Source organism: Rhinolophus ferrumequinum, chromosome 27 (genome assembly GCF_004115265.2).
Source record: "Rhinolophus ferrumequinum isolate MPI-CBG mRhiFer1 chromosome 27, mRhiFer1_v1.p, whole genome shotgun sequence".
In the NCBI taxonomy this organism is placed as follows: Eukaryota; Metazoa; Chordata; class Mammalia; order Chiroptera; family Rhinolophidae; genus Rhinolophus; species Rhinolophus ferrumequinum.
The window spans coordinates 23,252,381-23,265,787 of NC_046310.1; the positions used below are offsets into that span (position 1 = coordinate 23,252,381).

At 46.0% G+C, this 13,407-nt stretch overlaps 1 protein-coding gene across 2 annotated transcripts; it reads left to right on the plus strand.

Annotated features, from left to right (window-relative positions):
- The first annotated feature begins 226 nt into the window (after positions 1 to 226).
- On the plus strand, positions 227 to 5,491 carry IRF2BP2 (interferon regulatory factor 2 binding protein 2). Of its 2 annotated transcripts, none has more exons than XM_033099402.1 (2): positions 227 to 1,291; positions 1,918 to 5,491. In XM_033099402.1, exons 1-2 carry the CDS (start codon positions 334 to 336, stop codon positions 2,631 to 2,633), a joined length of 1,674 nt encoding a protein of 557 aa, XP_032955293.1. In that variant the 5' UTR covers positions 227 to 333; the 3' UTR covers positions 2,634 to 5,491. The 2 variants fall into 2 exon arrangements, with proteins under 2 accessions (XP_032955293.1, XP_032955292.1); XM_033099401.1 differs by having other exon boundaries at positions 228 to 1,339.
- The last annotated feature ends 7,916 nt before the right edge of the window (positions 5,492 to 13,407 follow it).

Genomic DNA, 13,407 nt, shown 5'->3' on the forward strand with positions numbered 1-13,407 from the left:
CTGCTGCGCTCGCCCGCGCCCGCGCGGCCCGTCTTCGCTCCGGTCTGGAGGCCCGCCGCGGCCCCGGCCGAGCCCCCGCCGCCCGCCCGCGCCCGCGCCCGCCGGGGGGCCGTGCTGCCGCGGCTGCAGCCCCTCGCCCCGCGCCCGCCGCCCCTCGTGCCGCGGGGGCGCTGCGCGGGCGCCGAGCCCGCGCGGGCTCTGCCTTTGCCGCCGCCCCTGCCACCCCTGCGGCCGCCGCCGCCGCTGGTGGGGGAGCCGCGGGGTTGGGGGGGCCGGAGGGCGCGCGCGGGGCCGGTGGCGAGCGGTGTCCCCTCCTCCGCGGGCTCGGCGGATATGGCCGCGGCGGTGGCGGTGGCGGCTGCGTCCCGGCGGCAGTCGTGCTACCTGTGTGACCTGCCCCGCATGCCCTGGGCCATGATCTGGGACTTCACGGAGCCCGTGTGCCGCGGCTGCGTCAACTACGAGGGCGCCGACCGCGTCGAGTTCGTCATCGAGACGGCGCGGCAGCTCAAACGGGCGCACGGCTGCTTCCCGGAGGGCCGCTCCCCGCCCGGCGCTGCCGCCCCGGCCACCGCCAAGCCGCCGCCGCTCTCGGCCAAGGACCTTCTCCTGCAGCAGCAGCAGCAGCTGGGCCACGCCGGACCTGAGGCGGCTCCTCGCGCGCCGCAGGCGCTGGAGCGCTACCCGCTGGCCGCCGCCGAGCGGCCTCCGCGTCTCGGCCCCGACTTCGGCGGGGCCCGGCCGGCCGCAGGCCTGGGCCAGCCGCCGACGCCGCAGCCGCCGCCCGTGAACGGCATCCTGGTGCCCAACGGCTTCTCCAAGCTGGAGGAGCCGCCGGAGCTGAACCGCCAGAGCCCGAACCCGCGGCGCGGCCACGCCGTGCCGCCCACGCTCGTGCCGCTCATGAACGGCTCGGCCGCGCCGCTGCCCGCCGCGCTCGGCCTCAGTGGCCGCGCCGCCGCGGGCCTAGGCTCCGCGCCTCCCTCCGAGCTGGGCGCGCACAAGCGGCCCGCGTCTGTGTCGAGCAGCGCGGCTGCGGAGCACGAGCAGCGCGAGGCGGCGGCCAAGGAAAAGCCGCCGCCGGCGCACCGCGGCCCGGCCGACAGCCTGTCTACGGCGGCCGGGGCTGCTGAGCTGGGCGCGGAGGGCGCGGGCAAAGGCCGCGCGCCGGGAGAGCAGGACTGGGTCAACCGGCCCAAGACCGTGCGGGACACGCTGTTGGCGCTGCACCAGCACGGCCACTCGGGGCCCTTCGAGAGCAAGTTTAAGAAGGAGCCGGCCCTGACTGCAGGCAGGTTGTTGGGGTTCGAGGCCAACGGGGCCAACGGGTCTAAAGCAGGTAGGGGCGGCTGTGGAGTGAGGGCACCTAGGGGAGACGGGGGGACAGAGAGCGGGCAGGGGGTGCCCTTTCCATTCACCATTCTACCCCAGTCCAGAAACAACAAACACCCAACTTCCTGCTCAGCCGTAGGCGGAACCAGTGCATAGCGGCAACGTGTTCATGTGCTGAAGCAGCACAACAGAGATGAGTCAGACTGGGCTGACGGGCACTGACACAGGGTTTTCCTTTCCCAGCACATTCTTGGATGAGATAGGAGGGCACCAGTCACCTTTTAACCTGTTGGGGGGGGGCTTAACATGCACACAGTTAAACCTGGTTACACGCATACGTGAGTAAAACCAGGCAATTGTATATGTGCCATTTTCTGGAGCTTTTTAAAAATCTGTCCAGCCCAGATCCCCATGTCCTGAGTGTTTTAAGTTGCACGTGCACTTGAAACTCGTGAGGTTTTTATATACAGGCTCTCAGAGGATAGGAACGTTTTAGTGAGTTTTGTTTTGTGTTAGCAAATGATCCTTTTAAGTGCACATCCATTTATTTTTTCTTTTTTTTCTTTTATTTGTTTGTTTTTCCAGTTGCAAGAACAGCAAGGAAAAGGAAGCCTTCTCCAGAACCAGAAGGTGAAGTTGGGCCCCCTAAGATCAATGGAGAGGCACAGCCTTGGCTGTCCACGTCCACAGAAGGGCTCAAGATCCCCATTACTCCTGCGTCCTCTTTTGTGTCTCCACCACCACCCACTGCCTCACCTCATTCCAACCGGACCACACCGCCTGAAGCGGCGCAGAATGGCCAGTCCCCCATGGCAGCCCTGATCTTAGTAGCAGACAGTGCAGGGGGCAGTCATGCTTCGAAAGATGCCAGCCAGGTTCACTCCACACCCAGGAGGAACAGCAGCAGTCCCCCCTCTCCGTCCTCTGTGAACCAAAGAAGGCTAGGCCCCAGGGAGGTGGGGAGCCAGGGCGCAGGCAGCACAGGAGGACTGGAGCCAGTGCACCCTGCCAGCCTCCCGGACTCCTCTCTGGCGGCCAGTGCCCCGCTGTGCTGCACCCTCTGTCATGAGCGGCTGGAGGACACCCACTTTGTGCAGTGCCCATCGGTCCCGTCGCACAAGTTCTGCTTCCCTTGCTCCAGACAAAGCATCAAACAGCAGGGAGCTAGTGGAGAGGTCTATTGTCCCAGTGGGGAAAAATGCCCTCTTGTGGGCTCCAATGTCCCCTGGGCCTTTATGCAAGGGGAAATTGCAACTATCCTTGCTGGAGATGTGAAAGTGAAAAAAGAGAGAGACTCGTGACTTTCCGGTTTCAGAAAATCACCCAATGATTACCCTTAACTAAAACTGCTTGAATTGTATATATAGCTCCATATATATATATATCCAAGACAAGGGAAATGTAGACTTCATACATGGCTGTATAATTTTGATTTTTTTGAATACATTGTGTTTCTATATTTTTTTTGACGACAAAAGGTATGTACTGATAAAGGCATTTTCTTCTTTTGTTAACGTTATTAGCATATCTCTGTGCTTTATTATCCTGGTGACAGTTACCTTTCAACGTAGGCCGTGACTTGCGCTGCTTTTTTAGAGCACTTGGCGAATCCGAAATGCTTCTAGCTGTATTTGTATGCACTTATTTTAAAAAGAAAAAAAAAAGCCAAATACATTTTCTGACATTGTAAGATTGCCTTACTGTCTGTTATTCCTAATTGCTGGCCCCTTTCTCAGGCTGGAGGCCAGTTGGTGGAGAAGGAAAGGAAATGAGTGAAAGGGGCACTGTTGTGAAGTGGGCACGCCTCTGGGAAATATCACCAAGTTTACCGCAAAAACGTTGTCCTTAGAGTACTAGGAAAATAGATCTTGATTCTTTCTCTGTTTTGTTCTTAAGGTTCAGTTGTTGGGATGTTGAGGACTGCTTGACAGTTGCTGCTGAGAGATTTTTCAGGACTGTGTGGTTTGGGGGGGGCGGTTAAGGCAAAGTTGACCACTGTTCACTGCCCACGTGAACAGTTGTACGATTAATGCTGCATGCTAGTTGGTTACATAATACACAGTTCAGTGACGGAAGGCGGTGATAATGGATGGTGGTGTGTACAAGATGGCACTGCCATCTTTGAACAGAGCCTGGCTCTGCAGCGCCACTTCATCTTTGTAAACACCCCAGAGCTCTGTATGTTGTGGCTGTTGTCATTTCCTTTGAAAAGAGTTGCAAAGGAAGTTCCAGTCCAGGTGAACTTGGAGATTGTGGCATTGGTTTCGTTTCTGTTTTGTGTTTTGTGTTTTATCATTTACCTGTTAGTGCTGTTGCTGTTGATACTGTCATCTACACCCTGTTTCTCGTGAGTGCTAAATACAGTATGGTACAATGACAGTAACATGGTGCTGCCAGGACTGCCGTGGGCATATCAGTGACAGCCCAAATGGGGCTGGAGGAAACCTGTAATTTCCTTCTTACATGTGTTTGAAATACCAAGTGAATAATACAGTTCTTCTGGAAGAAAAATGTCAAACTAGTGAAAATTAAAGAAAAGATTTTACATAATAGACAGGCCCCACCTCAAACTATTTTTAGAAGCTTTTTGTGAACTAATTTCTTTGATCACTATTTTGCATCAGTAAAACGATTTTTTTTAAACCAATAAATCATCAGTTATTAGAAATAGTTTTCTCACAACGATGCTGGTTTTTCTTTTGTGCTGTTATGATTTAACATCATGGAAACACTATTTTAAGTCCTTTTATGTTCAGGTGTTTGTAACTTGGCCCTATAATTAGGCCGAATCATCACTTCAAGGTCTATTACAGCTTACGTGTATTGTTCACAACCCAGCTTCTTTAATTTGAAAATATATAGATTGTTCTAGTTTGGGTTATTTTTTAGTTATGTTTTTGTTTTTTTAAAATTGCTCAAATATTTTTAATAGTCGGGTTATTAACACTTGAAAATCAAATACTGCACCAAATACAGTATTTTTCGTAGTGTTTTTAATGCGTGCACCTATTAATGCTGTGCAAATTCATGTTACCGGTCATTGTAATATTACAAACAGACTTGCATGATTAACCAGTTTGTTGTTACACTTTTTTTTAATTGGAGTAGCTATGACTCAGATCAGACTGGTTTCTCTTATGTAAATGTACACATGCAGAAACAGAGTCTATTTTACATGCCCATAAAGACATTTGTAAAGAATTCAACTATTATGGTCTGTTGTATAAATACGTATCTAGGCACTTTATTATAAACTGGAATTTGACCTCATAGATGTTACAAGTTGATCAGTCATTTGACCTAATTTGTGGTAGCTATCTGTATGTTTTGCAATCTTAATACAGATAAGCTTTCCAAAAAGATGAATAAAGAACCATCCTGCTGTTTTGAATAAGTCTCTCCAGCTGTGGAAAAAACAAGCCATGGTTTCTCTGTGCTGGGGGTTAAGGTGGAGAAAATGAACAGCTTAAAAGGGCTGCGCTCTGTGTGGAGGTTACTCCTCTAAAAGTAAGATGTGTACAGGCTGCCTGGCCCCTGGGTGGCCTTGGAAGGCTTGCAGCTGGGAAGTGTTGATCTGGGTTATTTTTCTGGCATTCTAGTAAGTTAAAAAGTTAACATTGGGACATGGGTTTGATCTTTTGTTGTACCTGATGACAGTGCGGAGATCCCCCACAGCTGGATAAAGATGTCAGAAAGCTACTTACTGTACATGGGCAGTATCAGATTTCCAATCCTAATATTTCAGCTGTGCTTTTAATACTCAAAATATTAGGGGATGGGGTGTTGAAGCTTTCCCTTTTTTGCTTTAACAATTTATAGAATTGAACAGATGTACTGTCTTTCATGTGGCCTCACATTAAAAGTTACGAGAACGTACACATGGTTTACAACTTTTACTATATACCTTTCCTTGGCCACCAAGTATTTTAAAAGTGTGCCACCTTTTAACCTTTACTTTTTTTAAGTTGAAGGTGATACTTTTTCTATATATGATGAAACTCATGTCAACTGAAATGAGTGTAATCTCAGATATCAACATTATTATATTTTAAAATCACGCTATGGAAATATCACCTGCATTCTGTCATTTGTCAGATTTACAGTACCTTTTTTTCTTTAACTTTTAGCATTAAATAAAAATAAAATTGGGAGCACTGAACATTTTCTGAGGCCTTTTCTTAATTGTTTTAAAGTAAGGTTAGAATGGCTATTGCTTTAATCACTGATGGCAATGTGACTCAAAGGATGTGTGGGTTTGGGGTTGGGGTTTGACGAACTGCAGAAGAACAGGAGATACAAGACAGACAAAAAGGCAACTGATGATAGGAAAAAAAAAAGTTCTAGGGACTGGGGAAAGGGCAACTGGATAGGGGAAACAGATAAAGAGAAGAGCTGAGCAAAGTACAGCCAGAAAGTGCTCGTTTATTTTTCAACTTGCAGTAGAGCCAGCCATGCTGCAATAGAAGATTGGGAGGAGAAGATAGTGACGACATCGAAAAGACTGTCAAGATGTGGAGCTGCTCTTTGGAAAGCTTGGAATAAAACAGCCCTGTTGGGCCAAATGAAATGCACTGAAGACAAAAGAGAAAAAAAAGCCTACCCTTTGGAAAGCCTTGGAATAAAGTCCGAGTCAAAGCCATGTGTGAGCTTTTATTGATGTCCTGAAACCTGAATTTATAAATAGAAATAAAAGGTGGAAAGCAGGAGATACATTTACAAACAACTCTCTACTATAACATAGTAAGAAATTCCTAGGTGTTTGCAGCTTTTACTCTTCATTGATCAATGGCTTGGCAGACTTCTCTATGAAAGGAAGTTGTGAAACTTAGAGAGTTTGAGGATAGGGTATATACATAGACTTACTAACTATACGTTTTGAATTAAACAGCAACCGTTAATGTATAGTTGGATATATTTTCATTAGGGGTGGTCCGGTAACTTGGGACCCATCACTAAATGTATTTTAAGAATTATTTTTAGTAGCACGTTTAAGAGTTTTAAAGAAACTTCTTAATTTAATTATCGATTACAGTATACAACATGATGCTTCATTTCATAATTAGCTTAAAAGAAATGTTAAACTACTTTTTTAAAAATACTAAGTTTTATTTTTAGTGAAATTTAACATAGTGCAGCTTGCAGAAGTCATTTTTGAAATTTCAAAAGCTCCTTCCAAAGTAAACTTCAATGATTGCGTTCACTTTCCAGTTAAAAAAACCAAACAAACCAGACTCTTGATGTGGCAGATGTCTTTGTTTATACCCCAAAGGGGGGGAATGTTAAAGGGAAAATACGGAACAACTTTTAATTCCTAGACTTTTTAAGTCCCTCGTTACTCAAAACGTTGTTTTGCATATGATTTATAGATGGTTTTATTTGGTTAGTGAAGAGTAAAATGTTTCTCTTCCTGATTCCAAAGTATATACGTGGAATCATTCAGAAAAATGTTCAGCCTTGTGTAGGCCACTAGAAGCCCTGAGTCACCCTCATTCGCTTGCCTTTTCTTCATGGGAACAGTGTGAGAAGACACGCCTTTCCTCTGTCACAGACCAAGGTCAGAGGCACCAATGAATGGAACACATTTACCTGCTTCATCCTCTGAGATTCTAGAAATGGGTGGGTGGGGGGATGCTGTTTAACTCCTTCAGGCCACTGGTTAGGACTCTAACAGCAATAGTATTGATTACAATAGATAAATCAAATAAAAGTTATGGGTATGACTTCCAGATTTCCAGCTTTACATCCCATTAGTGTTGCTTCTGTCCAGAGCTTGCATTTTCCTCAAAAGTTATTAACCCCTCACAGTAAATTCAAAGGCACAAAAATACACAAAAAGTCAATTTGTAAATTAGGTTGGAAGATGGAAAATGACTGGATTTAATGGATTATCTTTGGATTTCTCTATCAGTCCTCAGATAAAACCATGATTAAGGATATCCACACTATTCCTATTTACCATTAACAAATTAATTTGTACCTAATGTAACAGTGACCTTTGTTAATCCATCAGTCTATTAACCTGCTCTTTCCCCATAACAATTCAACTTAACATGCTTGATTGAAAACAGCTTTCCTTTTGAATTGGAGGTCTAACATGTTTTAGTTTGGTAATTACACAATATGAAATCTGCACTGATGTATTATCACAGAACATTGTGTGTTTCTGTATGACACTGAGCAGCATAAAGCAATTCATACAAGCCACAGAAAAGTTATTTGAGGACAAAACATATACCATAGGCAAACCGTTACTTGGAATCAGACATTGGGTCTTAAAGCTTTTATTTTGAATCTGAAAAACAAATTGAGGCGATGGAGTGAAATTTCCTTAAAAGAACCACCCCTATTACAATCGTATAAGCAGTTTCTTCTATAATACAATCTTAAATATTGCTTTGAAAAAATGTTGAATAGCCCTTTAAAACGCAAAATCATAGTATAACAAGTTTTCAGGGCACGTAAAATTTATCACAAAATCAGTCATGAAAATCCTCTGGGAGATGACTTTCTCCTAGGGCAGACAAGGTCTGGAGATGAGACTCCAGCATTCCTCGTTTAAATTGCAGGCATCCACACACTGGTTGATCTCATCCTTTGAATGGACTTTAGAAGTTAGGTTGCATAATCTAAAGAACCTCCTCCAGCCATTCAGCAAGCGCCCTTGATGCTGAGATAAGACATACTGCATAGAGTAACAATGTCACATTAGAATATTTCTAAATATAGTTTATATGGGGGGGGGAATGAACTGTTATATAATCTAGATTCCATCACTTACGACTTTTACTTAGCGATTACTATTTCATTCTTTATATCATTACCATCAGTTAACATTCAGATAGATGCCCATTAGGGGACAGGCATCATGCACAGAAAATGAGTCATACTGTGTTTTGTCGTGTAGGTTCTCAGGTAGCAACTTTAACCTATAAATATTAGGCCCTTGCGTATTTGTCACTTAGAAAACATCTTTCCTATGGCAATTCAAATAGCATATTTGCTCTGTAAATGTGGCCACTTGTATCTCCAGGAAAAATAAATCCAGAACCATTTCACCGGAAGTAAGTAAGGGTCTAAATTCACTTCAGTGTATAGACTATTAAAAGTGAGCCTCGAGTTACTGAGCTATCCCTTCTTTCATCGTATGATTTTAAAATATTAACCATACTAGTGAGAATTCTGCAGAGAAGTGGGCCGTAGGAGTAGGGACTGTCTGGGTCTGAATAAATCGGCATTTCTTTACACACAGCCTTGCTTTGGGCCTCCCGTGTTCTCCGAAGGCTCAGAGACTGTCAGCTACCAAACAGTAAAAGGCTCTTCCCTGCCTTAACACTGCCATTTTGTTATTTCTGCCTCCAAACAGCAATTCAATTAGCTTTTGTGTGTGTGTGATAAATATTTATTGTACCCCACATACAACTGAAATCAGAATTTCACAGGAGGGTCACAGTCATTAAATTCTGGAATAATGTTGTCTCAATCAGCCCCATATGGTTGTTGCTGTTATTATCTAACACCTATTAAGTGAGGCACATCGTCTAGGCTTTGGGCCGCAGGGACGCGAGTTCACCCCCATCCAGAGCTGGTTTCCTTCCAAAGGTTAGGGAAGTACCTAGAGTTAGGGCTATCTTCTCATATGGAGCACTGAGTATCTTCCTAGAACTTAGACCCGGAACCTTGGTAGGACTCCCAAGTCCAAGGTGGTGTCAGGCACTAAGTTCATTCCGCCTGGCGTGCACCCGTCAGGCAAGACCCTCTATTTTCATACAAATCACAGGCCGGTAGAAAACACCAGGGCGAGGTCAGAATGGTCAAATTGCAGCTTTTTCTTTTTTTACTTTTTATTGTTGCTTCGAATGGCGTTTTTTGAAGGAAGAAAACAGCCGCCACCGCTGCCAAGCCCTGTTTACCCGAGGGGAAGGAAAGGGGAGGAGGCGCCCTTATTCGCTGCTGACGGTTTCCAGCGCAGCCCCGGACGCACACCGCGCCCGGCCTGACTGATTCTAGAACTTTTCCTGGGCCGCACAGCCCGGCGCGCACTCCCGGCCGGAACAGCGCCTTCTCCCCGCGCCCACCCTGCTCACGTGGGGCAGTGCGGCGGGGCCCCCGGGCGGCGGAGCCCGGAAGTGGCGGCCGCCCCGCCCGCTTTCCCCCGGCCCCAGCCGGTCCCCACAAGCCGGCTCGGCCCGGCCCGCGCAGCTGCCGCGGCTATAATTAGGGGATCGCTGCCGGGCGGAGCAGCAGGCGCGCACCCCGCCGCGGCCCGGAGGCACGTGGAGCGCTCTGAGGCCCGGCCCCGCGTGCTGAACCAAATAAAGGCAGGGGCCTGGCTCCCGCCGGCGAGGACGCACGCCCCGTGCGCCCGGAGCCCTGCGGCCCAGAAAAGATCAAACGCGCGTCAGCGACAGCCGGGCCGCGCCTGCCAGGACACTGACGCCGGGCCGCTGTACTGGGCGCATCCGCGAAGTTGGAGAGGGCGCATGACGGGAGCTGCCCCAAATGTCACTCCCTTTTTGGAAATCATGGTGTTGCTTTTTTTTTTTTTTTGAAGACTGTGCCTATAATAAGGCAAATGTTCCGTGCTAGTGGAGTAAACAGTCCTGTTTAAGGGGCATGTCTTAGCAGAAAGCACACTAAATGCATGGTGCATGTTCATAAAAATGTATTAAGCAAAGCTCAGGACATGCCCATATGGGGACTACTAGGTCAAATAAAGTACTGTCAAAACTGCCTGCCTAAAAGGGAGTTGCCTTTTTTTAATCGAGAAACCTTTATTTAAATTAGAAAACAGTTCTTTCTCATCATAGTACCATTGGGCACTTGAGGTGCCACCCAATTAATTAACATAATTGTTGTTAATTATTCAATTTAATACTCTACAATATCTCCAAGAAAATAAAAATAAAATAACAGGCATGGCTCCCGTCCTTTGGGAAAAAAGACATTAAAATGACATTCATCATTAACATTGGAATGGGGGCGCAGGGACTTCACTATGGACTAAATGTTGTATTATAATTTAGTCTGTTTAAAAAGTTATTGCAGTAGCAAAAAAGAAAAAGGGGGTGGGGGGAGCTAAAAAAAAAATAAATAAAGCCTTGCTCCAGGCTGGAGAATACCTAGACACAATCCCACCAATAGACTTCCTTCACCAACATATTTTTCTTTCCAGATAACAGGCACAAAAACCATTTTAGAAGCTCGAGATGGAAATATACAAAACAGTCCACTCATATATTATTTTATCGAGGAAACTGGAGGCCTTTCCAGGTTGAGATTTGATTCCTAGGAAGCTATTCTTGTTTTTTTCCTGTGACTGCCTTGACACAGCAGCACCACTGTTACCCCTGCTCAGCTCCTTCACAGAGATCTTTGAGAGGGAACTATGCTGAGAGATGCAAATTCATGTGTTTATGAAAACACCTCAGAATGGCCCACTTTTGTCCCAGATACATAAAAACACTGGAATAGAAGTTAGGAAATCTCCAAATGTTCTTGGGCTCTGTGTGGTCACTTCAGGTTATTCAATTAACTTTTGTGCTTCAATTTCATAATTATTAAAAAAAGATTGCCATGTACTTACCTCATTGGGGGCTAAGGCATCAAACTGGGCAATCTCTGTGAGAGCTCTTTGGTTTTTCATCTACCAGTCAGACCTGAGAAAGCACTGGGAATATGTGATACCCAGCAGGCACTTGGACAGATTGAAAGTGTGCCACCAAAAATATACATTTTCAGTTATATTAAAGGGGGTAATAGAAACAGCTTTGAAACACTGGAGAGAAGGGGCTCCCCCTGCTGTCATCATAGAAGACACTTCTCCTCTCGGGCCTGAATCCCTGTATCTAGGACGCTTTGTGAAGGTATATCACCTTGGGAGGTGTATAGTTCTATTGGAAATAAAATAAAAATACAGACCACAAATAAAGGAAATGAATATTTTTCTTAAAAGGTTCTATGCTCAGACTCATTTACTAAAGGGCTAGTCTGTCTATAAACCACCAAAAGGGTTCACTTCAGTCCATTCATGGCTTTAAAAGCAAGGATGGTATTTGTGTAGCTGATGGCAGGTGGGAAGGAGGGAGGGGGTAAGAATATGTCTGTGCATATTGCCTTTTTTAAAATAATAAAAATGATGTATGATGAACATTAAAGAACACCTTCATTGAATTTTGAACCAAGTAAAAATATTAGATTTGTAAAAAATAATTTCATTTTCTTGTGAATCACACATCTCTGCGCATGGGACTTCATAGCTCACGAACACCACAAATTTGTAGCACTGGAAGGAACTCATTCAAGGTCTTGGTGACAGACGTTGCCTGAGGTGAGTGTCAGCCCGTGACCAGACTGAGCTGGGGGGTCATGTCTTCTGCGAGTTTGCTGAGAGGTTGGGGACTTCGGTTGGAATTAGTCAGTTTGAAACTCTCCATGGATGAGTTAAGCAGGAAAAGAGATTAAGCAGTTAAGAAGGAAAAGAGATGATCTGTGCAAGTGTCCAGAGATTGGAGAGGAAATATTACACAAAGAGAACCAACATCTCTGGTTGTATTCATTCATTCACTCGCTGGTTCACTTAAATCTTTCTTTTCACAAATCTATCTCATGGTAAAGCACGTGGGCTCTGGAATCAGACCCTTATGCTAAAACTCCATCTCCACCTTTTTTAAACCTTCGTATTTAACCCTCTAATCTTGCTTTAATTATTTGTGAAATGAGTTGAGGATATTACTGACCTCAGTGTTGTTGAGGGAATTGACAGAAATACGCCATGACGGCTGGCACATAATAAGTACTTGTTAAATCTAGGTACATCACCCTGCAGTACTAGGCTGAGGGCCGCAGTAAGATCGTTGGGAAAAAGTAGCATCTTCAGTTGGCTTGCAGAAACCCCTTTCTTCATTCTCATTTCACTGGCTGCCCTTCACTGCTTCCTCATCTCACTCACTTGTCTCACTTTTGGAGGGCCCCCAGGCTCCGTCCTATTTCTATTGGTTCTGTGACATGTATTTTCTATTGAGATAGATAGATAAGAGATTTATTTCAATAAATTAGCTCATGCAATCGTGGGGGCTGGGAAGTTCAAAATCTTAGAGCAGGCCGGCAGGCTAAGGTTTTATGGAAGAGTTGATGTTGTCATCTTGAGTCTGAAATCTGCAGGCTTAAAAGTCAAGCAGGGTTTCTATGTTGCAGTCTTGAGAAGAATTTCTTCTTCAGGAAACCTGTCTTTGGTCTTAAGGCCTTCAGCTGATTGGGTGAGGCCCACCCACATTATGGAGGCTCATCTGCTTTTCTCAAAGTCTGCAGAGTTAAATGTTAATCACATCTAAAATATACCCAAAAAATCACAACTAAAAAATACACAAAATCATCTAAATTGGTGTTTGACCAAAAACTGGGTCTCATGGCCAAGTTGACACATAAAATTAACCATCATTGCCACTTTCTAAGGAGGTTTCACCTCCTCCTTCCCTGGCCTCCCCAGACCATGATGCTTCTATCAGTTATGATGTTTTCATATGCAAAGTTACAAAACATACCATTCCAACAGGCTTAAACTACCAAAGGGAACTTATTGACTCTTGGAACTGAGAAACCCGCAGGCAGGCTGGCTCCAAGTCTGACTCATTTCAAGTCTGAGCCTCTCTCTCCCTGGTTTTCTTGGTTCTGCCTTCTTAGAGGTGATGTTATCATCAGGCCAGCTTCCCTCGTGACTTAAGGTGGTCGACACATTTCCTCATTCACATCCAAGAGGAGAGAGTAGAGCGACGCTTCCAAAAAAAGAGCACCAAGCTCCTCTCTGATTGGTTTGGTCGTGACATCACCATGTGGTCAAGGGAATAGCCTGCACTGATTGGCTTAGGCCTCCCCATGCCCTAACTAATCCCAGGGAAGGGGAGCGAATTGTCCTGACTGGCATCTAGTTAGGTGTCTTCCCTGGAGCTGGGGGTGGGGTCAACCCCAGCAAAACGCGTGGCCGCTACACAGTGGCTGAGAGGTGGACTGGATGCTGGGAGACATCTGAGTGCTCCACGTCTCCTCCAAAGCAGGGCTGCAGCACTGCCCAAACCTGGG

Excerpts from the sequence above, each read along its gene's own strand:
- IRF2BP2 (XM_033099401.1), top strand. The coding sequence starts at position 334 with ATGGCCGCGGCGGTGGCGGTGGCGGCTGCGTCCCGGCGGCAGTCGTGC. Across the intron at positions 1,340-1,917 it reads GGCCAACGGGTCTAAAGCAG|TTGCAAGAACAGCAAGGAAA; the intron begins GTAGGGGCGGCT and ends TTGTTTTTCCAG.